Source organism: Gossypium arboreum, chromosome 1, assembly GCF_025698485.1.
Source record: "Gossypium arboreum isolate Shixiya-1 chromosome 1, ASM2569848v2, whole genome shotgun sequence".
NCBI classification, from domain to species: domain Eukaryota; kingdom Viridiplantae; phylum Streptophyta; class Magnoliopsida; order Malvales; family Malvaceae; genus Gossypium; species Gossypium arboreum.
The window spans coordinates 14,328,834-14,351,230 of NC_069070.1; the positions used below are offsets into that span (position 1 = coordinate 14,328,834).

Genomic DNA, 22,397 nt, shown 5'->3' on the forward strand with positions numbered 1-22,397 from the left:
GCCTTGCCTTAGAAAACACGAGTGAAATTCCAAAGGGATATTCGATTATTTTGAACAAACGGGAGATTTGTAACCCAGCACGATAGGGCACTATTCCCTGAACTACTAAATACCGAACATTTCCTTTGTTTTTATAAGTTTTTTAGAAAATATGAATGAAATTCTAAAGAGACATTCGATTATTTTGAGCAAACGAGAAATTGCAAACCAGCATGTTAGGGCACAATTCCATGGATTGTCGAATATCAAACATCTCTTTCGTTTTAATGAATTTTTTTTAAGAGTCTAAATGAAAATTTACATATAAATATAATACACAGTAAAACTTTAAGATAAGATTTAAGATAAGTGATATGTATATAAAGTTCAAAGTAAATAACAATAAAAGAATTTAAAATCATTAACATATAAACGATATATACAAAAGTTTAAAAGAAATAGCATATGTAAAATATTTAAAGTTGATAATAATATAAAATATATATTATGTCTAATAATAATAATAATAATAATAATAATAATAATAATAATAGCAATAATAATGTAAATATATACAAAGAGAAAATATATAATATGACAAAATCAATACGAAATTAATTAGTTTAATAATGTGATGATAGCAATAGTGATAATATAGTAATAAAGTAAAAAGTAATAGTAATACATTAATAAGAATGATAATAGTATATTAATAACAATAATAGAAAATAATGACGAAATAGTAATAATAATAACAAACTAAAGAGTACTAATAGTACTAACAATAATATAAATAATAATGAAAACAACAAGAGAAATAATAACAATAATGAATAAAAATAATGATAATAATAATAATAGCAATAATAATAAAATTAATAAATAAATATAATTAATCAATTTTAATAATAAAATGGAAAATTAACTAAAAGGATTAAATTGGATTGAAAACAAAAATTCGGGGCAAATTTGAAATAAAGATAAAGAGAATAGGACCAAATCGAACACGCGAAAAATAAGGAGGGACCAAAAGCGCAAAAAGATCCAAACTCCTAAATGCAGCATCTGGTCGCGGGCCAAATTGGGACAGTATGCAAATTCCAGGGTAAGTTTACAAGAACATAAAATGCGAACTGGGCCAATTTAGAAGCTGGCGTGAAGGGGAAGCACTAAAAGTGAAATTCCCCATCTAAAGGGACAATGCACATGGCCCAAGTCGCATGCTGACTTTCCCCTTTCCAATGTTGTTTTATTGTACTATTTAAAAAAAAAACTGTTTTAAAATCATTTTTACTTTTGCCCCTTTTTTTAAAAAAATAAAAAATAAAAATCCTTAATGCTCTCTACGTACCTCTCCCATTTCCCCTTTTCTTTTCAACCGAAAGGTTCATCTCAAACCCTCAACCACCCTCCAAAATTTGATTGCAACCAACAAAGCAAGACCCTTCGACAGCGAAAACACGATGCAACTCTGGTAAGCCTTTCGTCGTCTCTTATATTCCGTGTTTGTGTCGAATGAAAGAAGAAAAATTGAATAAAAAAATTGCAACAAGTAATCACCTTAGAAATATTTTTTTTTATTTTATCTTCAAAAATCCATACCCGTTTCTCTTGAAAACAAAGGAAAAAAGAAAGCCCCCTATTTACAAACGGTTCCCCCAAAATACCATCGATCCCCCTTTTCCCTTTGGAGTTCGAAATTGACGAGGGAGGGAGGAGTTTCGGCGACGTGATTCGGTAAGTCCCTTTCCCCTCCCTTTTTATTTTTTGTATTTATGTAAAAAAACAAAAAAAATAAACTTAAAATTAAATAAATAATACAAAAATTACCTTAAAACTTTAAATCTTTTTGCTTTTCTATTCCAAATTTTCGGAAGAAAAACCAGAGAGCCCCCCTTACAATGAACATAGGGCTTTTATATAGCCCAAAATCTCAAAAAAATTAATACAAAGAATTTCATTTTTTGGTGTTTTTCTTTGCTGTCCTTTTTTGTCTTCTTTTGCAGGTATAGAGGAGTGGAGGCAAGTGGGTGTACTGGTGGCAGACAACTGATAGTGGCGGGCCAAGGTGGGGCGAGGCTAGGGTTCTTCTCCTCCTTTTTTTGCTGAAAATTGTTTAAGTTTGGGCTGGACTTAGGGTTTTAGTCTGTTGGGCTAAATTGAGTTTGGATTAATTTTTGGGTTTGTTTTTATTGGATCCCGGACAAAATTTGGGTCTTACATGAATAATAATTTAGCTAACTTAAAATTTATATTACCCTTATTTATAATCACGGCAACATGAAGAAAGATATAGACCAAAATGAAGCACGGCTTCGCATCTAATTACACTAAAGCAATCAATTTTGTAGATTTGTACAAACCAGCTGAAAATTCAAAAAACATTGTTAAATATTTATTGAATTAATTTAAAAAGAAGTGCATTCAAACTAAATATAAATATTATAATTATTAGAAAATAGAGAGAACTGAGTGCGGAGCATTTTGGTTGTTAAGTGCAAAGTTCGAAAGACTAGACTGATTCCAACTCCTTAAATGCTAACATCCATGATATTTTTTTTTATGAATTATGAATATATATTTTATTTGTTGAGATAAATCTCAAAATTATATATAAATTATGTAATTGTGTATATGAACTTTGATTTTGTATAATTTTATATATGAAATTTTGATTTCATATCATTTTATGTTTATGCATAAATAATTATATTTTTCAAATATAAAAATAAATTGATGTATTTATTTATTTATTTATTTAAATGTGTATGATTAAATCAAAATTAAAGCTTAAGTATATATTTGAACCACAATTAAAGTTTCTCTTGTATAATTGCACCATACAATTACACATTAAATCAAAGTTCATGTATAATTTTGAGATTTATCCCTTTATTATTTAACCTGATCGCTTTAAGAAATTAATTAGGTTAAAATATGCCATAACTTCTTATAATCATTATAAATTTGAATTTAGTTTATATATATATATATATATATATATATATATATTTAGGAATCCAGTCTTTCTATTTTTAGATTTCAAAATTCATGTTCAATTGTTATCACTATCAAAATTATTTTATTAAATTCAAGTTCATTACATAACCAATTTTTAGTTACATAGCTATTAAGCGAGCTTTTTTAAAAAAATTTAAAATGTCAAATTAACAAATTTAACAAAAAAATTTAAAAATGTTAAAAATTATACCTAAATTTAAAATATGAAAAGTAAGGGACTAAATTTTTAAAAATAATAGTATATAAACTAAATTCTAAATTTGCAAAGAGTATAGAAACTTAAAAGGCATATTTTAAACAATTAGTTATAGCACCATGTATTAAAATCAGAGAAGGAATTGTATGAAATTATAATTTCACATTATTCTTTATCTCTTTTGAATAAGAAAATAACAAATCAAATTTTTTTGTGACAGAATGAATATGCTAGCAACCGGAATTTGCGGTTTTGTCTCCTCACAATTCAAAGTCAGCTCCTTTTTATTTATTTATTTATTTATATATTAAAGTCAGCTATAGCAATACAAATTAAAGTCAAAACATATCCAAAATTAGGTGTTTGATAAATTAAAAACTTAAGTATATAATTTTAGTGTAAAATTTTATATTGACTAAAATTATTTTATTTAATAGTAATAAATATTTGAAAATATTTATTTTATTATTATTTTATCATATTTATAATTTTAATCTTATTAATATAATATTTTATATTATTTGTATAAAAATTAATTATAATATTTTGAATATGTTTTTTAACAAAAATAATGAGATAATTTATTTTAATATAAATTTTAATAAACAATATCAACTTACTCTTTTAATATTAACATTTGAATTATACATTTAAAGAATTAAATGATGAAATTTCATTTTAAATTAAATGAAATTTTAAAAATAAATTTTTTGGTTCGTTAAAAGTAAAATCTTTAAACACATCCTAAATCACAATTTTTACGTATCATATGGGTGAAATTATGATAGTCGATATCGTATTGGTACTTGTTGTTCCGACCCTCAATTAGTATCAAGTAATTTATATTTTATTTTGATTAAAATTTTGGTGTATTTCGGCCAATTTTAGTCAATACCGGCTTGTATAGTGCATACCATCCACATCAATTGGTATAAAAATTTGATATTTTACGCTACTTTTTAAATTTTTATCTTAACCATTTTGATTTTTTATAATTAAATTTTAAATTAAAGCTATTAAATTAAATTATTAAACTTAATTAATAATTTTAAAATTTATATTTACATATAAATATATTTATATAGATGTAATTGAGATATATTGGTGGGTGGTATATCTATTTATACTATATATAAAAAATTTATAGAATGCATTTTTATTTTTTAATATAAAATGAAAAAAAAATTATGATGAGATTTGAACCCAAAACATCAACATAAACTCTTTCAATCATACCATTTCAACCAATATAATATTTAGTTTTTAAATTATCCAAAAATAGTTTTTATGTCAATTTTAATAAATATATTACATAACTTTTTTCACCCGCATCGTGTGTGCCATATATTGATAATTTCATTGATTGAATTAGCGTCCCAAATTAACTTGATACCAACTTTAAAAATGATAATACTATAATAAATAATTAAAATGCATTTAATATTCTTAATCCAATATATTTACCTATTTAAATTTTATTTTACTCACAATGCAAAGTAATATTTTTATTGCATGTGTTATTATTATTATTTTCAAATTTTACATTTCATTATTTATTATATGTTATTTTAAAACACATACACATATCTAGCTAAATATTTGTTATTTGGTTTTTAATTGGATACGATAAGAAATAGCATGTACCAAAAGACGTGTTTCCCTACTACCAAATATGCCTTCCGTAAACATGAATAAACAATATATAGATTAAAGAGAAGAGTTTAGATTGTTTGAATGGTTATTGGATATTAATTAATTAAACATGGTTGGTATGATTATTGTCATTTTCTAGTGTTCAAACTTACGCCACCCTGTCAAAAAGCCTGCACCATATCTTGTTTCTCCTATATAAACAACGACACTGAAAGCTCAAGAGCAAATTAGAGAATTTGAAAATGGCAACTAAGCTAGCTTGCTTTGTGTTATTTATGATCATGTCCATGGCGGTTTCGCCAACCCTTTCATCGGTCGTCACCAATGCAATGGACTATTGGTGCGACAAAACCCCAAACCCTCAGCCTTGCAAGTATTTTATGCGCCAACAAACCAAACCCTTGGTGCCCAAGACCAAATCTGAGTTCCGCAAAGTGGCAGTGGGAATAGCCTTGGAACGTGCACTCCGTGCTGAGACTCATACCAAGTGGCTAGGCAAGAAATGTCGAAATGATAAAGAGAAAGCTGCATGGGCTGATTGTTTGAAACTCTATCAACAAACCATTCTTCAAATCAACCAAACCTTACACTCTACCAAATGCACCGATTTCGACGTCCAAACCTGGCTAAGTACTGCCCTCACCAACCTTGAAACTTGTCGGGTAGGGTTCGTTGAGCTAAGGGTTTCTGATTATGTCTTACCCCTAATCATGTCCAACAATGTCTCAAAGCTAATAAGCAATGCTTTGGCTTTGACTAGTAACGCTTCATTTGTGCCCCAAAGTTACAAACACGGCTTTCCTAGCTGGCTCAAGGCCGGTGACAGAAAGCTGTTGCAGTCTTCTTCGCCAACGCCCGACCTTGTGGTGGCTCGAGACGGGTTGGGGAACCATAGGACTATTAAGGAAGCACTTGATGCCGCCTCAAAAAGGAGTGGGAAAAGTAGATTTGTGATACGTGTAAAAAGTGGGATTTACCAAGAAAACCTTGAAATTGGCACTAAGTTAAAGAATATTATGTTGGTTGGAGACGGACTGAGAAACACCATTATTACTGGCAGCAGAAGCGTTGGAGATGGTTCCACCACTTTTGACTCTGCAACTGTTGGTAATTTTGCTTACAGGATTTCTAAATTTCCTGTTGTAAACCTTTGATTATAAGTTCATAACTATTTCTTGGAAATAATTTAATAATGTTTATATTATGTTGTGTATTCAGCGGTAACGGGTGAAGGGTTTATTTCCCGTGGCATAACATTCCGCAACACCGCTGGACCGCAGAAGCACCAAGCAGTGGCCTTGAGATCAGGCTCTGATCTTTCTGTCTTCTACCGCTGTGGCTTCGAGGGATACCAAGACACACTCTACGTCCATTCTCAGCGACAGTTCTACAAAGAATGCTACATATATGGCACAGTAGACTTCATATTTGGAAATGCAGCTGTGGTTTTGCAGAACTGCATGATTTATGCAAGGACGCCAATGGATAAGCAAAAGAACACGGTAACTGCTCAAGGCAGGACCGATCCTAACCAAAATACTGGCATTATAATCCATGGATCACGAGTGATGGCAACTGCTGACCTTTCCCCGGTGCTTAGTTCATTCAAAACGTTCTTGGGACGGCCATGGAAGGAGTACTCACGTACTGTTTTCATGAAAACTTACCTTGATTCCTTGGTGGATCCTGCGGGCTGGCTTGAATGGGATGGTGACTTTGCTCTAAATACCTTGTTTTATGGAGAGTACCAAAACATAGGCCCCTCTGCTCCGACAAGTAGAAGGGTAAAATGGAAAGGTTACCGAGTTATAACCAGTGCTACTGAAGCATCAAAGTTCACAGTGGCTAACTTCATTGCCGGAACATCTTGGTTGCCAAACGCTGGGATACCATTCACTTCTGGTCTTTGAGTTCATCATATTAACCGTATCACTCATTTTCAATTTGTTCCCAAACATTGTTTTGTTCTTTCATTGCTGCCGCGTCTTTCTTATACTGGTTGAAATCCACATGATTATGTAGAAGAATTTATCCTTGTCATACATGCATAATAAATAAATTAATCTTTCTTTCCCGGCCACAATACACAGAGGAACAAATTATACATATATGATGCAGTATGAACCCGAAATCAACCAAAATTATTTCTAAACAAATCAACAAGGTAAAAGAACAGAACAAAGTGTGTCCTTCAGCTTTTATGCATAACATCAGCCTGCAAGTTGAAGGGAAGCTTCATCTATTCTATGCATATTATAACAGTTGCCTCCTAGCAAGAAACCGAGCTTTCTCCATCAACAAAACTCTGTGAAAGTGAAACTCCGTATAGCAGTACCCATTTACTTGCTTCTCAGAAGTAAATATTGTCAAATGCCCGACCCAAGCGCACTACTTGTTTTCAGCAGTCTCACGCCATAAATCGACTTGCAAGGTTGAAAACCTACACCCTTGCAGAATGCAAAGCCTCACACTAAAAGGTGCATTTCATCAGAAGTTTACAACAGCCATCACTCTGCATCATTCACGCTCTTCATATTATATTAGCTTCTCCATTAAATTGGGCCATATTACCAGTTGTAAGAACACAGGAAAGTTTGTATAACACTTTATCTTTATCCCTGCCATCAGCAGATATTTCACTAAGTTGAGCGTTGTAGAGAACAAATCCTTAATAGTATAAATACAGTATTCATGTTGGATTACCTGTAAGTTCTATAGAACCAGGAATCTGAAGGATCTGGAAAACTCATAACACTGAAGTACAAACTCTTATGTCTGCCTAAAGTTTAAACTTCTCCCTTGATTTTTCAGGGCTGTAATAGCAACAACACTGTTAAGTATTCAAGAAACAATATAGATATTACTTATTCTACAAATATTTGAAAATTGAAAACATTAAAGATAATATAAAAACATTGAGGAAAATAAAAGTACTCACCATAAGCAACATCTCATCCTATATTTGTGAAAGAATACCTTCTGGCACGTCTTCAATAACACTCCACTGGCATCAAGCCATGATATCTTTCGCTGCCAAAAAACAGACTGGAATCAGAACTATAGGAAAAGTCATTCGTACCAAAGAAGAAAAGGTTTTGTTAAAGAGGACAAGGAAATGCCAAATGCAGCTACATCACATTCGAATAAGCTAACCTATATTTTTTCCTTTTCAAACATATTACCTTAACAAGAAATGATGCCTTTTTTTTTAAAATTGAAAATTCATGTCCAAATTGCAGAAAACAAACTTTTTTTTGGTAGAACCAAAATCTATCGGGTCATCATCACCAGCAATAGCAAACTAACCTCTTTGTTCTTGAAGCCAACAGAAGAGAGGGATTAATAATTTAATACCAACATTGCCGTCAGCTGAAGTCCATCTTGCTACATTTCAAATAAAAGAAAATATTAGAGAACCATGCAGAAAATTAAAGTAAAAATTTACACAAAATGATTTGCTTACCAACTATGTAAATTAAATTGGGATATTATCTTGAATCATTAAATCAAAGTACCTTTCTCACCATTTTCTAAATGTTTTGATGAAGAGACTTTTAGTTGGCTTATAAGGATATTTGCCCCTTTGAATTATTGAATCATATACTATACATGCTTCCCGCAATTTCTGTTGTACACATAAGATACAAAGCAACCAGTTACAATAATATAACTGTGGGCCTGGACTATAGACAACCATCTCTTCGAATATCTTGAATGCAGGGACGGCCAAATAACTGTCACAAAAATACTGAAGTATAATTTCATAAGTACCCTTGCTAGGAATGAGCCCCCTCTTGTGCATCACATGTAAAAGTGACAACGCTTCAAGTAATCTACTAGCCTGGCAAAGGCCATTTACTAAAATTTTGTACACAATGCCATCTGGAGTGCAACCATCTGCATTCATTTTATTAAATAAGCCTATGGCATGATCAATTTCACCAGCTTTAATATGTCCACCCATAAGTATGGTAAAAGTCACTTGATTGGGAAGCACGCCTTCTTTTTGCATCAATTCAAAATGATCATATGCATCCTGCATCCTATCTGCCTCACAAAATCCAGAAATTATAACATTGTAGAGGTACAAATTTGGCATAAACCTTGTTTGTTTAACCTTCTGAATAAGCTTCAATGCAAAACATTTCATAGCTTCAGGAGAACTATCAGAAACTCTTAAATTCTTTTCTTTTGGCAGTAGAGATTGACGATGGAGCAGTTGGAACAATTTTTCTCTTGCTCTTTCAGACCCTCTCCTCATAGCGAACCATCTTTTCCTGCTGCTGATGCTTCTGTAAAACCTACTGACCAGTGAAATATAAGAGATCAGGTCAAGCTCAATCTGGTTTCTGTCCATCAAATCAACTAATCTAAAAGCAAATTCAAACTCTCCCTTCTGCAAGAAATTATTGATGAGAGAGGTGTACAGTACAGCATTAGGCACAAGACCATCATCCAACATCTTTTCAAGATACATGCATCCCTTATCAGTCATGTCTTTCTTGACTAACCCGCTAATCAGAGCAGTGTAAGAATGAGATGTCGGCCTAATAGCAGCCTCAATCATTTCATGAAATAGCCGACGGGCTTCAATGACTCTTCCATTATTTGAAAAGCCATTAATCATTGTTAAATAAATAATCTCATCAGGATCCACCCCAGACTTAAGCATCCTTACGAACATATCTTTAGCTTCAGATACCTTTTTTTTCCGGAAAAGAGAACGTATTATGCAATCATAAATAGCAACCCCAGGTTTCATTCCTCTGTCCTCCATTTGGTCCAGGATATCAAAAGCTGGTGCCAGATTCCCATGTTTACAGTGTTCATTTATTATTATCAAACAGGTTGCTTGATCTGGAAAGATACCTTGAGCTTGCATACGATTGAGTAGGGATTCAGCATCCTCAAAAAGACCCTTCTGGGAAAGACACTTTATCAAGGAGTTGTAAGTAAAAAGGAGAGGCATGCATCCTAGACTCTCCATTTTATCCATGAAATACGAAGCACTATCCTGTTGTGCTTGCTCACACAGGGCACTTATAAGTACATTGAATGCAACTTTGGCTAGATGCAAGTTGCTTTTCAAGATCTCCTCAATCAAAATCACAATCTTTTGCTCCAATTCTTCATTAGCAGAAACCGGAAGTAATAATGGATCAAACCCACACCCATTTAGAGCTATTGCCTTCAGAACCATAAAAGCAATGTCAAGTTCATACCCCTTAGGGTACATCTTCATAAGTTTGAAGAACAAAACATGGTCCGGAACAAGCCCACCATTAAGCATCCTTTCATAGAATTCCTCTGCTTCCGTTATCCTATTCTCCTTATATAAGGATGTAATTAGAACTGTGTAACAGTGGGCATTAGGAGCTAAATTCTTGCTAATCATGTTATTCAGAAGCATAGAAGCACAATCCACCTTCCCTTCCCTGCAATAATTACTTATCATAACGTGAAAAGTGACCACACTTGGCTGCAGTCCCTGTCCCATCATCTGGTTGAATAACACCCAACCGTAATCAAACAAACCCATCTTAACAAACCCATGGATCAATGTGTTATAAGTATAACTATCCGGCCTACAACCTGTCTTAAGCATCCTATAGTAAACTCTCAGGGCCATTTTCATCTTCCTACCCTTACAGTATACATTTATCAATGAAGTGTACATCGTCTTGTCCACAAAGAAACCTTGCGACTCTATTTTTCCAAACAAAGACTCAGCCTCCACAACCCACCCTTGTCTGCAAAGACCATAAAACAAAGACTTGTACAAATGAAGCGTAGGTAACGATTCTGTTCTTTCAGGCATTAAATCAAACATTTGAATCGCTTCTTCCAAATACCCTTTCTGACATAGTCCATCAATCAACACATTATAATACCAGCAACCCAAATTAACATTAATATTAATCATTTTAATAAAGTAATCAAATGCATCCAAAAATCTTTCTTGCGAGCATAGCAGCCTAACGAGAGCATTAAAGGCAGGCTTTTCACAAGAATTGTCCGTTACAAGCCGATCAAAAAGAATTGTAGCTTCCTCTAACTTCCCTAACTTACACAAACAAATGACTATAGAATTAGCAATAGAGGAGTCGGGAATAATACCTCTACCAATAATATAATCTGAGTAAAAAGAGTAGGCCAACAGGAGATGCCCTGATTGCACAAGCTTCTTAATGAGAACAGCGTATGTGGATAAATCAAGGTCCAAGCCACGGGAAGTGACGAAATCAACGGTTGATAATGCATCAGAGACAGGAGAAGAGTTAGAAACGACGCGCTGAAAGAGTTTCCGAGCAGAGGATAGTAAGCCACGATTAATGAGTTGCTCAGAGAAGGAGAGGCAAAGGGAAAAATGGTCGGCGGGGATGGATGAAATGGTGGCGTAGGAGGGGTCTAATGGAAGAGCAGCTGAGGTTGTTACTGCTCTTCTGGTTTTGAAGAAGAGGTGACGTGAAAGAACTCTCTTATTCGTCATGTTTAGAAACGGTGTATGCGAGTTTTGTTTAAAGCACTAGTAAGAAGAAGGAACAAGTAGGCATAACAGAAACTTTTGGAAGACAAAAATGTCCCGTTTTCTTAGTATGATTGGCCCAAAGAAACTGCAGAAAGAAATAGGAAGAAGAAGAAGTAGAGCGCTGAGGCCGAACGAACAAAAAGCGCTTCGGCTCCGGTTGTGTTAGTTTAAAACCCTGGGCTCGTTACTCGCAGGGTTTTTCTGCTACTACACCCTGCCCTTTTTCCATTGAGAGTGGGCTATTAAATCGGCTTTTTGGGCTTAAAATCTGATTTTGGAGTTGATAAAAACATATATTTTAGATTTTTAGTTTTTTTTATGAATATAATTTTTAAACTAAATTGAATTTTGATTTTAGTATTAAATTGGATCTTCAATAATTAATGTGGGACTAATCTTGTAACTAGCCCTTAGATAACTTGGTTAACAAAAAGATGGTGGGGTGAATTTGGTGCTGTTGTGTTTAACTATATTATGATTTTTTTTTATTCTATTATGATTCTTATTAGAGATATTTTTGGATAATTAGAGTTTTACTTAATAGATTTTATTTAACATAGATTAATTAAATTTATGAAGATAATAATTTACACTTCTAGATTGAATTAAATTATTGGTGTAGAAGAGGAGTCCCCTTGCATCATAGGTCCTCAATCACTAAATCTTTCTTTCTTTCCTTAGCCGTACAAATTCCTCTACTATTTGCTAGTATCTTCACCGATTGAGCGTGGGTTTGGATGAACAGTGGGTTTAGTGCAGTGCATTTAGCTTATTTTCTGTCTCACGCTACAGTGTTTATTCTCACCACCACAACTATTTTTACACTAATTGTAAGTAAACGCACCGCCCATCCAAATTCACCCCGAGCGTTGTTGTAATGGTTGAAAGTGGCTATCGTTGATCTGGACAAAATTGTTGTTAATTGGTTTTAAAAGAATTTTTACCTTCCTAATTCAATGTCCAAATTAATGTTAAATAAAACATATTAATAACAATATTTAAGTGAGTAAAGCGAAAAAGAAGATGACACATGAGATTTGTTAATGTAGTTTGAATGACAATCTTACTCCACAAAATTTTATTCAATGAATGATTTATTCAAACAATGGATTCAAAATTCTATTTGCTAAAGCTCAATCTATACTTATAATGTGAAGCAATTGCAACCCAACAGAGATCCCAATTATTACAACCAGTCACGTCAAAAAACCTAAACTCTAGAAAACCTAAAAAAGAAAGAAAACGAAACTATATCTAAAATGAGAAGCTAGGTTAATGGAAAGGTGTCTATAACATGTGCCAAATGAGCCTATTTATAGCCTTCAGGTTTTCGTCGTCCTTAACCCTAGGTTAGCTGATATTCTCGAGCTTTCAGTTTGGTTGTGCAGACCAAAGTGACCCTGCTTCGTGTTTAATTTTCATCTAAGAGTCGATGTCGCGACAAACCAGGACCTATGTCGTGACATAGCAACTAGTATGCTCCTGTGTAGCCATCTTCAGGGGTATGTCGCGACACCCTCAGTCTATGTCGCGACATCGAAGAAAGACTTCATTTTTCTTCATCATGTTCCTTATGTTGCGACATCAGACCTACCATGTTGTGACATAGCATCTAGTATCACCCTAAAATGCCTTCTAATGATCTCCTGCACACTCACGAAGTATTAGCTGTCCCTTAGGCCTCATTCGACCCTTAAAGTCAATAAAAGACTCAATTTGCACATTTTATTAAATGTAGGTAAAACTAAAGAAACTTAACTAAAATGTAATGAAAATGCTTGTATTCAAGCTCCTTAACTGTGAAAACTAGTTTAATCTGCTTCACCAAATTACGACAGATCAGGTGTGTCCCAGGTTGTGTGCATACTGGAGCTAATTTTTTCAATTTTATTTTAACCCACACAGGCACAGAGAGTTACATGGTCTGGAGACATGGTTGTGTAAGATACACGGCCTAGCACACAGGCAGGTGGTAGACCGTGTGACCCACACGGCCTCGCACACGGGCATGTGGTAAACCATGTGACTTATACGGCCTCGCATATAAGCGTGGGAGAAGGGAAGGATTATCGCACACGGCCTGGCACATGGTCGTATGGATACTGGGTTTATTTTTACCTATTTTTTTAATCACACGGTCTGGTTGATTCCACACAGCCTATCCACACGACCATGTGGCACACATGGCCTGGCCACATGGTCATATGGCTCACATGGCCATGTACTTTTTTTTCCTCTTTAAATCTTTTTTTTTTTGTCTTTTTATTCCTTTTTTCCCCTATCCCAAGCCCTATTTTTATTTTTATTTATTTATTTATTTTCTGGATTTATATATTTTTATTTTATTTATTTATCTTTTATTTTCGAATTTATATCTTTTATTTTATTTTATTATGTTTTTTAGTATTTTTTTCAATTGTTTTTCTAGTTTGTAATTTCTTTATCTTATTTATTTTTGTCTATTTTATTATTAGTTTGCTCGAACCATGTACTTCATTTAGATTCGGCTATGATTTCGATTTTCATTATTCTGGTGAATTCATCTAAATTTAGGGTAGTTTCAATTCTCTCCCTTCCTTTTGATATTATGCTTATTCTGTTTATACCTGTTTGTACATTGAGGACAATGTACATTTTAAGTGTGGGAAGGTTGTTTATATTTTTATACGATAAGATCTCTAAATTGTAGTTTATGTTTGAGTAATTTTCTCACACCTATCATTGAAGTTAAATTTTTTTTTACTTTAGAGTTTGTATTAATTTTGTTTTGGAATAATTTGTGGATTTTATGCATTGGTTGATTTATATTTTACATCATGATAGAGTCAAGCATTATAAGCTATTTTTCAAAAATATTATTTTAGGTTGTCTCCTTAAATGAAGTATTATCTTGAAATTTTAAAGTTACAAGTTTAACATCAAAACCATATTTTTTTGTGAGCTTTTGAACGTATAGAGCATATATTTTATTTATTTGTGCTCATTTTATTTTTGGTTGTGAGTATATAAACTTGATTTATTATTCTATAATTTGTCTTGATTATATATGTTGAGACCACATTATTGATTTGATATATTGAGATGATAGAGGCAACTAGGATTTAACCTGTTTAAGCTTTAAATAGCTTACCCGTTGAACTAACTCCTAGTAAACCCCGTTGATCCTAACACATTTTTAAATCGTTAATATTAACCCATAACCCATATTACTTTTGTAAAATTATCCTTTTTATTAGCCCCTTTTTGTCGAGATTTTATTTGGTTAGTGGCCTGATTATATTTCATCACTTTTATTCTTGAACTTACTTCGCTAAAAAAAGAGAGAGAGAAAAGAAAAAAAAATTGATTTAGCTTGAATCGTTAGTTTCATATTGTTTCTTTTAGGAAGGCTCCCACGTGCCTTTGATTTAGCTGAATTAACTCTTACCGTTGGCGCTCTTCTCTTTTCTGAAGCAACGAAGGAAGAAAGTTACTCTACTGTTAAGTAGAGGAAATGGAATTCATAAGTCACACAAGAATTGCTCAAGGTTGGAGGCAGGGCTACGGGTGGCTAGAAGGGATCATCCCACACAAGGAATATAAGGGAATCCTCTAAAAAGAAATGGGAAAACCTATGCTATTTCAGCTGTTGGTGCCATTGATTAAGTTGAGTTCGGGAAGGCGGTCTCCTATATAGTAGAAAGACTAATTTTAGCGGACATTGCTTCTACGTAGTTTCGTACCCTTGCAGTGGAATAGGAAAAAGGTCTTTCATCAACTAGAACTCAAGTGAAGGCAACTCAATAAGTAGAGTCTCTATCGCCCTTGCGTTAGGAAGCAGAGAAGGGAGAAGATCTAAAAAAATTAGCTCGGGTTCCAAATAAAAAAGAAAAGAAGAAATTCCGTTGAGAAAAGCATTCCTTTGACCTTCACTTTTGATGGTTGAATGTTCACAAGACATGTGACCATGACTTGTTGATGTAAATTCTTTTAATTCAGCAACTGATTTTTTTTCTAGTCTGGTAACTTATCAACTTGACTCTCGATTATAACCAACTTTTCTGACTTTTTCCATATCCTTAACCTAAGCCCCATTGTAACCTTGTAAAGACCTCTTGATTGGTGAATCATCTCATTTATAGTGATGGATATTTGATTTTCAAGCAAGTCTATGGTACTAACATTTCTTGTTTGACTATTGAGTGCACATTATTTGAACCTTAAACACTTTGAGTGCTTTGAGTAAATCTTTAGTGAGGATGTTAATTCTTTTTTTGAGTTTGAATTTCAAATAATTATTGAGATAGGGAAGATGCCTAATGTTTTTAAAGCTTAAAATTCTCTACTTGGGTTGCTTGTACTGTTTAGTGTCATTTTAGTGTAAATTTCCAATGTATGATTATCTTAAGACATTATCGATGGAAATAATAAATTGAGAGAAGTTAACTTGAATGTGGGTTGAGGATTTTGCTTGGAGACAAGTAAATACTTAAGTGTGGGGATATTTGATAGATGCTAAAAGCAACATGTTTTAATCCCGTTCTTAATGCATTTTTGGGTGATTCTTCGATATAAATGGTGATTTTATGCTTATAATCCTTTAAATTCATGTTTTTATACTTGGGAGTGCATTTAGGAGCAATAAGAGCGAAAAACGACCAAAAATTGGAAAAGCAGAGCAAGTTACAAGAGCCACACAGGTTGGACCATTCCACACAAGCTGCCACACGACCATGTGTCAGGTAGTGTCAATTTCACGAATTGCACTCCAAACAGCAGAAAAACACGATTTTCAGGGTTTTTTTTTTTTGGACATTCTAAGACCTATATATGACAAAAATAAGAAGATAGGAGAGAGCTGTCATAGAATATTTAAGAAAACAACACAAAAAACACCATTGAAGCGGATTCTGAAGCAGATTTCCATCAAGATTAGAGATTCGCATTTGATTTCTTTGGAGATTATCATAAGTTTTTTTGTTTCTTATGGTTATATTGTGTTTTGAATGTTTTTAATTTGCAAGCATGAACTAATTTTTTAAATACCTAGGGAAATGAACCTTATCATAAATTCTATCGTTTGATTTCTATTTTACGCAGTAAAGACTTAGATCTTGTTCTTAATTATGTGTGCTTAATTCTTGGTTTATATTTCTAAACTATTGATTCATGTTTAATGTGCTTCAATCAGAGGAGGAATAGACCTTATTTAAGAGTAGATCTAGTGTAATTGAGTGAAGTTGTATGCAATCCTAGAAATAGGACAACATAAATCTACCGGATTAGAGTCAAACCTAATAGAGGAATCCATAGATCGAGTTAATGCGATAATAGGGGTTTTAATTAGAAAGAAATTTCAATTAATCAACCTAGAGTCAGTTGCTCTTATTCTTGAAGAGAGATATTAGCATAATTCAGGAATTTCTACGGATCAAGATACTAAGTGAAGAAATTGTGATCAAGATACTAAGTGAAGAAATTGTGTAATTTAGATTGATAATGACAAATGAAATCTAAGTGAATTATATCTTTGTTTACCATAACTAGACTATTAATTAATATGTGCATTTGCCTTAGTCAGATTTTTAGTTGGTTTTGTAGTTATCAGCTTTTAATGACCCTTGGGTTGCAAGTTTGAAACCTTTGGCTCTTATTTTAGGCCCCTTTTTTTTTCTTTGGTCCAATTCTTTTTCTCTTTTTGTAATCTTTTTTCAAGAAAATTTAAGAAGACAACTATTCCTTTACCATCCTTATGAACATAGAGATAAAATAAATTAATCAACATAATTATAATTAATCATGAATTAACTAATTAAAATATTAAATTAAATATAAAGTATTAAATAAAAAAAAAACTTCCTGAAAAAAGCTACATTTTGTTGTCCATGATTGCGAAATATAAATTTGATCTTCAGTCCTCGATCGATTGAATGAATCTGATTAGGTAGGAATAAAAGATTGTTATAAATTTCATAACACATATAATCTAAAGATTGTTTGGCTGAACGGTTGAGGTAAAGAGCTGGAGCCTAAATGAAAAAAAAATTAGAAGAGAATTGTGTTGATAGCATCTTATAAATTAAAAATAAAAGAGAGTTAGGAACAAACAAATTGGGATGTATTATGAAATAAAGATAAAAGAAAATAAAGAACAAAGAAATAGAGAGATTAAGAGAATGTATAACTTTTATCGATAGATAGAATGTTTATAATGTTTCTTCAAAAAATATATTTATAGACATAAAAAGTACACATAATATAAATCTCTATTTTAATAAACATAAAATCTTATATATATATCTTCACATCCATCTATGTTAACTTAATGATAAAATATATATATCTTCACATCCATCTATGTTAACTTAATGATAAAATATTGAAAACTTTACTTAAAAAATTTTTGGATATCAGTTAAACTTACTAGAAGCTTTTTAATGTGGTTAATCAGTAATTCTGCATGGACCACTTCAAAACAACTTCTAAAACCATAAATATTGATGTGGTACTAATATCAAACGGTTGAGATAAGGAGCTTATTCTTTAATTAAAGCTTTAATGTAAAGACTCCATCATTATGACAGTGAAGAAACTTATGAGTCACGAGCAGAAATTTGACAAAAATGGTTTGGACGCTAGCTAGCTTAATCATTCACATGGTTTTTGAAGTGTATTAAAGACAGTTATTATGTATTGTTTGGTCATTGCCATAATGCATATGTCTTGCCTAAATCTGTGACAATGATGAAGGTGAAGCCACCAACTTTTGCACTCCTTGGTTCGTTGTTTAGCCAAATCAAGACTGAAAATCACACCAATATTTCCATGCAACCGGACCGCAATACAAAACAAAAATAAAAAAGTGATGAAATGAATGGCTTAATCCAACATGACTCCAGCATTATCATTGCGATTTTATTACAGTTAAGACTTGAAAATAAGGGAGGAAATGGTAGGGACTAGGAATGGAGTTTGGGGCTAATAAAGGGCCACCAACCCACTTTCAGCCACAGTCTAGAGTAGACCTTTTACCTTTCTGGTTTTTTTTTTGTTTTTTTTTTTTTGGCATGCTGTTGAACGGGGATTTCTCTATAATATAAGCCACCTTTAAATTGAAAAAAAGAAAAACAAAACACCTTCTTACCAAACACCTTCTTACAATACAAGACCTAGGTCTCTATCATTTGCAGCAGGTGGAGATGGCAATAGAGGAAGTTCTCTCTGTGTGTTTGTCTTAGCCGATATTGCGCCACCTTTTTTAAGCTTTTGCACCAATTTAGCTCCAAACCGGCAGTGAAAGATAGACAACGTAAGCTTATGATAATGAAAAGATTAGCTTATTAAAATAGATAGATAGATAGATCATACCCATTCTTTGATCATTAGGGTTCCTCTCTCTCTCTCTTTCATTTTCTTTTGCTTCTTATTTAACCCTTCTCCTTCTCCATCCTCCCATTCTTCTAAAGTCTCAAACCCTTTCCCTTTTTGTGGCCTTTCTTCTGTTTTTTCTTTATCGGGATTCGATCCGACAACTCCCCTTTCAGGCAGGCGTAAAACATACTTGCTTGTTTCTTTATATTTTTGTCGCCTTCCTGTCCAAATTTGGAATAAAAGCTTCTAATACTGCCGTCATATTTGGGAGAAAAAAGTAAAAAGGGTTGTTCGATCCAACTCTTGATTTTTGCTGGAAGAGAAGATTCAATCACCCCAGATCTGTATTTGAACTGTGAGCTCATTGTCTCCATTTTTCCATGACAATTCTACTAATATGGTTTTTTTCCCTTTAGATGTATGGATTATTTTTGTTTGTTTTTACATTTAAATACTTGTTTGAGCTGCAGATCTACAAGATTTTTCTGTGCTAATAATTAATAAAAGGTGGAACTTTAATACATTTGATCATGACTGCATGGTTATACCATTTTCAGATGCTTAAAAAATATGCATTAATCCCATGATTTTCAAGTTTGTTTTTCTTCTTTCAAAGGAAGCTGAAGAAAAAGAATAAAGCTAACTTCATTTTCTTTCTTAAGCTTCAACTATTTGATTCTATCATGATTATTACATGCAAAATTTCCATTATTGCATTACTTTTCTCAAATTTTTATTAGATGAACTTTAGAATAACCCAAGAGAGAAAATATCTTTTGCTAACTATACGTCTTTTTTGCTACTATGATACTATCTACTCATTTTATTCATGGAAACCTTGCAACTTCATCAACTGTTCTTGCTATTCTAATTTCAGTTTTAAGGATTTATCAAACTTTGAGACTAGTCATATGTTGATTCATTCTAAAAACAGAACCATTTTAATATTGCCACATTGATCTATTGCAAAGATGGTTTCAAAGTTATTCTACATTCAAATAAGAAATTCAATGCAGGAAGGATCTTAATTAGAATTGAATTTTGAAGTTTTGAGGGCACGTCATTGATTATAAAATAATATATATATATATTGCTTATATGATTTATAAATAGTTCCATTCTAGGTTGGGAAAAACAGGTTTATGGTATGCCTTATGTTAAAACTTTTTTAACTACCAAAGAGGAGGAAATATTTGTTTTTTTATTAGTTTTTAATGAAATTCGTTGTCAGTCATAAAAAAAATTAATGTACTTGTAACTTGTGCATTATGTTAAATACATATTCATGCTCATTCAATCGTTTAATATGTGTTAATATACATTAAAGATGCTGATAAGCACTACGATCTCTTGGCTTTGCAGGCTCGAGAAAAAGAAAATGAATGTACTTCCACAAGTTCCACCAGGCTTTCGCTTCCATCCCACAGAAGAAGAACTGGTTGATTATTACCTTAGAAAGAAAATCTTATTAAGAAAGATTGACCTAGATGTAATTAAAGATGTTGATCTCTATAAAATTGAGCCTTGGGATCTTCAAGGTATCTAACCCTTTTTTCCTTTATGTTTTTTCGCAATCTTTATGCTTATATTGTGTTTTGAGCAGAGATATGCAGAATAGGGAGAGAAGAGCAAAATGAATGGTATTTCTTCAGCCATAAGGATAAGAAATATCCAACAGGAAGTCGCACAAATAGAGCCACGGCAGCTGGGTTTTGGAAAGCGACGGGCAGAGACAAGGCTATTTATTCTAAGCATGACTTGATTGGGATGAGGAAAACATTAGTGTTTTATAAAGGTCGAGCCCCAAATGGACAAAAGTCTGACTGGATTATGCATGAGTATCGCCTTGAAACTTATGAAAATGGGACTCCACAGGCAAGTCTTCTTTTTTACTACTACAATTTCTTCTCGCTAATTATGTGTGTATATATACATACCACACGCTTCTTTTTTATACCTTCATCTACAATTATGAAGAGATACAATTTAACCCTTTTCGTTTTTAAGACCCCTGAAAAGTATAACCATTTTCATCACCTTCCTACTCCTCCTTAACCTCACAGATTATTTTATGTAATTCATTAAAAATATATTTTTATTTCAAAATTAATATGATTTAAACTTTTAAGCATAATTAAAAAATTTAATTAACTTGATCATTATAATAAAAATTTAAATGTTAATGTAAAAGCGTAATGCAAAACTAAATAATTTACATATAGTAATAAAGCGATACAAAGTGTAATTTTAGTTTTAATAAAACATATTTTAATGATAAAAATTTACTAATAAAAATAAATATTATTCTGAAACATAATTTCCTAGATATACATGTGAAAGTAGTAGAGATATACTTATTAGTCATGAGGAAGACATGCAAGAAACCCTCCTTTTGGCTATTGTAACAGTAATAAAGTGCCAAATTCATAGATATATGTACCTATTCACTTATTATACTTTATTTTGAGATGAAATTTTCTGCAAAATTATGTTTTTCTTAAACTGATTAATGCAGGACGAAGGATGGGTTGTATGTAGGGTATTCAAGAAGAGAATAACAGCTATGCGCAAAGTCGGTGAACATGAATCTTCGTATTGTTATGATGATCAAGTCCCATTCATTCCCGATCTAGATTCCCCAAACCAAACATCCCTATCTAATAACGCTTACCACCACCTTCCCTATTCCTGCAAGAAAGAGCTTGATTTGCAGTACCAAGTTCCCCATGACCATTACCTCCAGTCACGGGATCCTCTAAGCTGCAATCCAATGGCTGCATTTGGCCAGTGCTCATCCCTCACACAGGACCATCATATTCAAAAAACTCATCACCAACACTTGAATGCACTCTTTGGGAGCCACAGCAATGAGCAAGCCGTGGATCAAACCACTGATTGGCGCCTCCTTGACACCTTTGTTGCTTCTCAGCTTAGTCAAGAAGAAGAGATATATCGCCAATCAAAATAATTACTCAAATGCACTGTCTTCATTCTTCGCTGAATAAGAAAGGGAAGTAAGTTATGCTTTAATCCTCTGTACATAATAAAACTATACGAACAAAACACACCTTAACATTAATTGTTGAACTCCTAGATCTTCCCTAGTAGTACTAAATTAATGTCATATGTGGCTAGGTGGAGTGTTGCTTCGAGGAATTAAGTTGGTTGCAGCTTTAATTGTCTTATGCAAGTAAAGCCTTCTTTTTATTGTGGCATATGGGTTACGTATAATAGCCCGAAACATTGTTGCTTATTGATTGACCCGGCTGTTGATCATATATGTATACATATGTTTATGTTAATGAAATAGTGTTAGAAAAACTTTCATTTGCCTTTTGTTTAGACTTTTATATTACATCCAAGATTAATGTTTGTTTCAATTAACGACAAAAAAGATTACCAAAAAAAAAAAACTGTGCAGGCAGATGAAATATTGCAGCAAGCATGCATGCAGGCTGATGCTTTCTAATTACTATTCAAAACCCTTAAGATGTTTGTCTGATTTGATATGATAATAAGTATTGAACAAATGTCTCATGCGAAAGGGACCACAATAAATGTCTAAGCTGTTATAAAATATCATCCAAACTTGAAGGAAAGAATATGAAAAAAAAAAAAAAACAGTATTGCAGAATATGAAATCACGAAATGATTACTTGAATACTTTGC

The 22,397-nt window shown here is 32.6% G+C and overlaps 3 protein-coding genes across 5 annotated transcripts; 2 read left to right on the forward strand and 1 right to left on the reverse strand.

The window, feature by feature from the left end:
• Nucleotides 1-5,075: 5,075 nt before the first annotated feature.
• LOC108480443 (pectinesterase-like) lies at nt 5,076-7,050 on the forward strand. Its single transcript, XM_017783451.2, has 2 exons — nt 5,076-5,956; nt 6,068-7,050. The coding sequence occupies exons 1-2, from the start codon at nt 5,092-5,094 to the stop codon at nt 6,757-6,759; spliced, it is 1,557 nt and encodes a 518-aa protein (XP_017638940.1). The 5' UTR covers nt 5,076-5,091; the 3' UTR covers nt 6,760-7,050.
• On the reverse strand, nt 6,864-11,608 carry LOC108480442 (pentatricopeptide repeat-containing protein At5g62370). 3 transcript variants are annotated; one of them, XM_017783449.2, is made up of 5 exons: nt 8,374-11,608; nt 8,156-8,233; nt 7,788-7,879; nt 7,553-7,662; nt 6,864-7,467 (listed from the first exon to the last, which is right to left on the reverse strand). In XM_017783449.2, the coding sequence occupies exons 1-2, from the start codon at nt 11,337-11,339 to the stop codon at nt 8,215-8,217; spliced, it is 2,985 nt and encodes a 994-aa protein (XP_017638938.1). In that variant the 5' UTR covers nt 11,340-11,608; the 3' UTR covers nt 6,864-7,467; nt 7,553-7,662; nt 7,788-7,879; nt 8,156-8,214. The 3 variants fall into 3 exon arrangements, with proteins under 3 accessions (XP_017638938.1, XP_052883398.1, XP_017638939.1); XM_053027438.1 differs by having other exon boundaries at nt 7,553-7,679; XM_017783450.2 differs by having other exon boundaries at nt 8,365-11,608.
• Nucleotides 11,609-18,249: 6,641 nt separating this feature from the next.
• On the forward strand, nt 18,250-22,049 carry LOC108482562 (NAC domain-containing protein 7). The gene is given in 5 exon segments (XM_053029188.1): nt 18,250-18,666; nt 20,091-20,266; nt 20,332-20,603; nt 21,244-21,690; nt 21,692-22,049. Coding segments are annotated over 4 exon segments (921 nt in total). The 5' UTR covers nt 18,250-18,666; nt 20,091-20,106; the 3' UTR covers nt 21,734-22,049.
• The last annotated feature ends 348 nt before the right edge of the window (nt 22,050-22,397 follow it).

Bases quoted from the DNA above. Each gene is read 5' to 3' on its own strand.
- LOC108480443 (XM_017783451.2), top strand. From the start codon at position 5,092: ATGGCAACTAAGCTAGCTTGCTTTGTGTTATTTATGATCATGTCCATG. The intron at 5,957-6,067 runs GTAATTTTGCTT...TTGTGTATTCAG, and splicing joins TTTTGACTCTGCAACTGTTG to CGGTAACGGGTGAAGGGTTT.
- LOC108480442 (XM_017783449.2), bottom strand. From the start codon at position 11,339: ATGACGAATAAGAGAGTTCTTTCACGTCACCTCTTCTTCAAAACCAGA.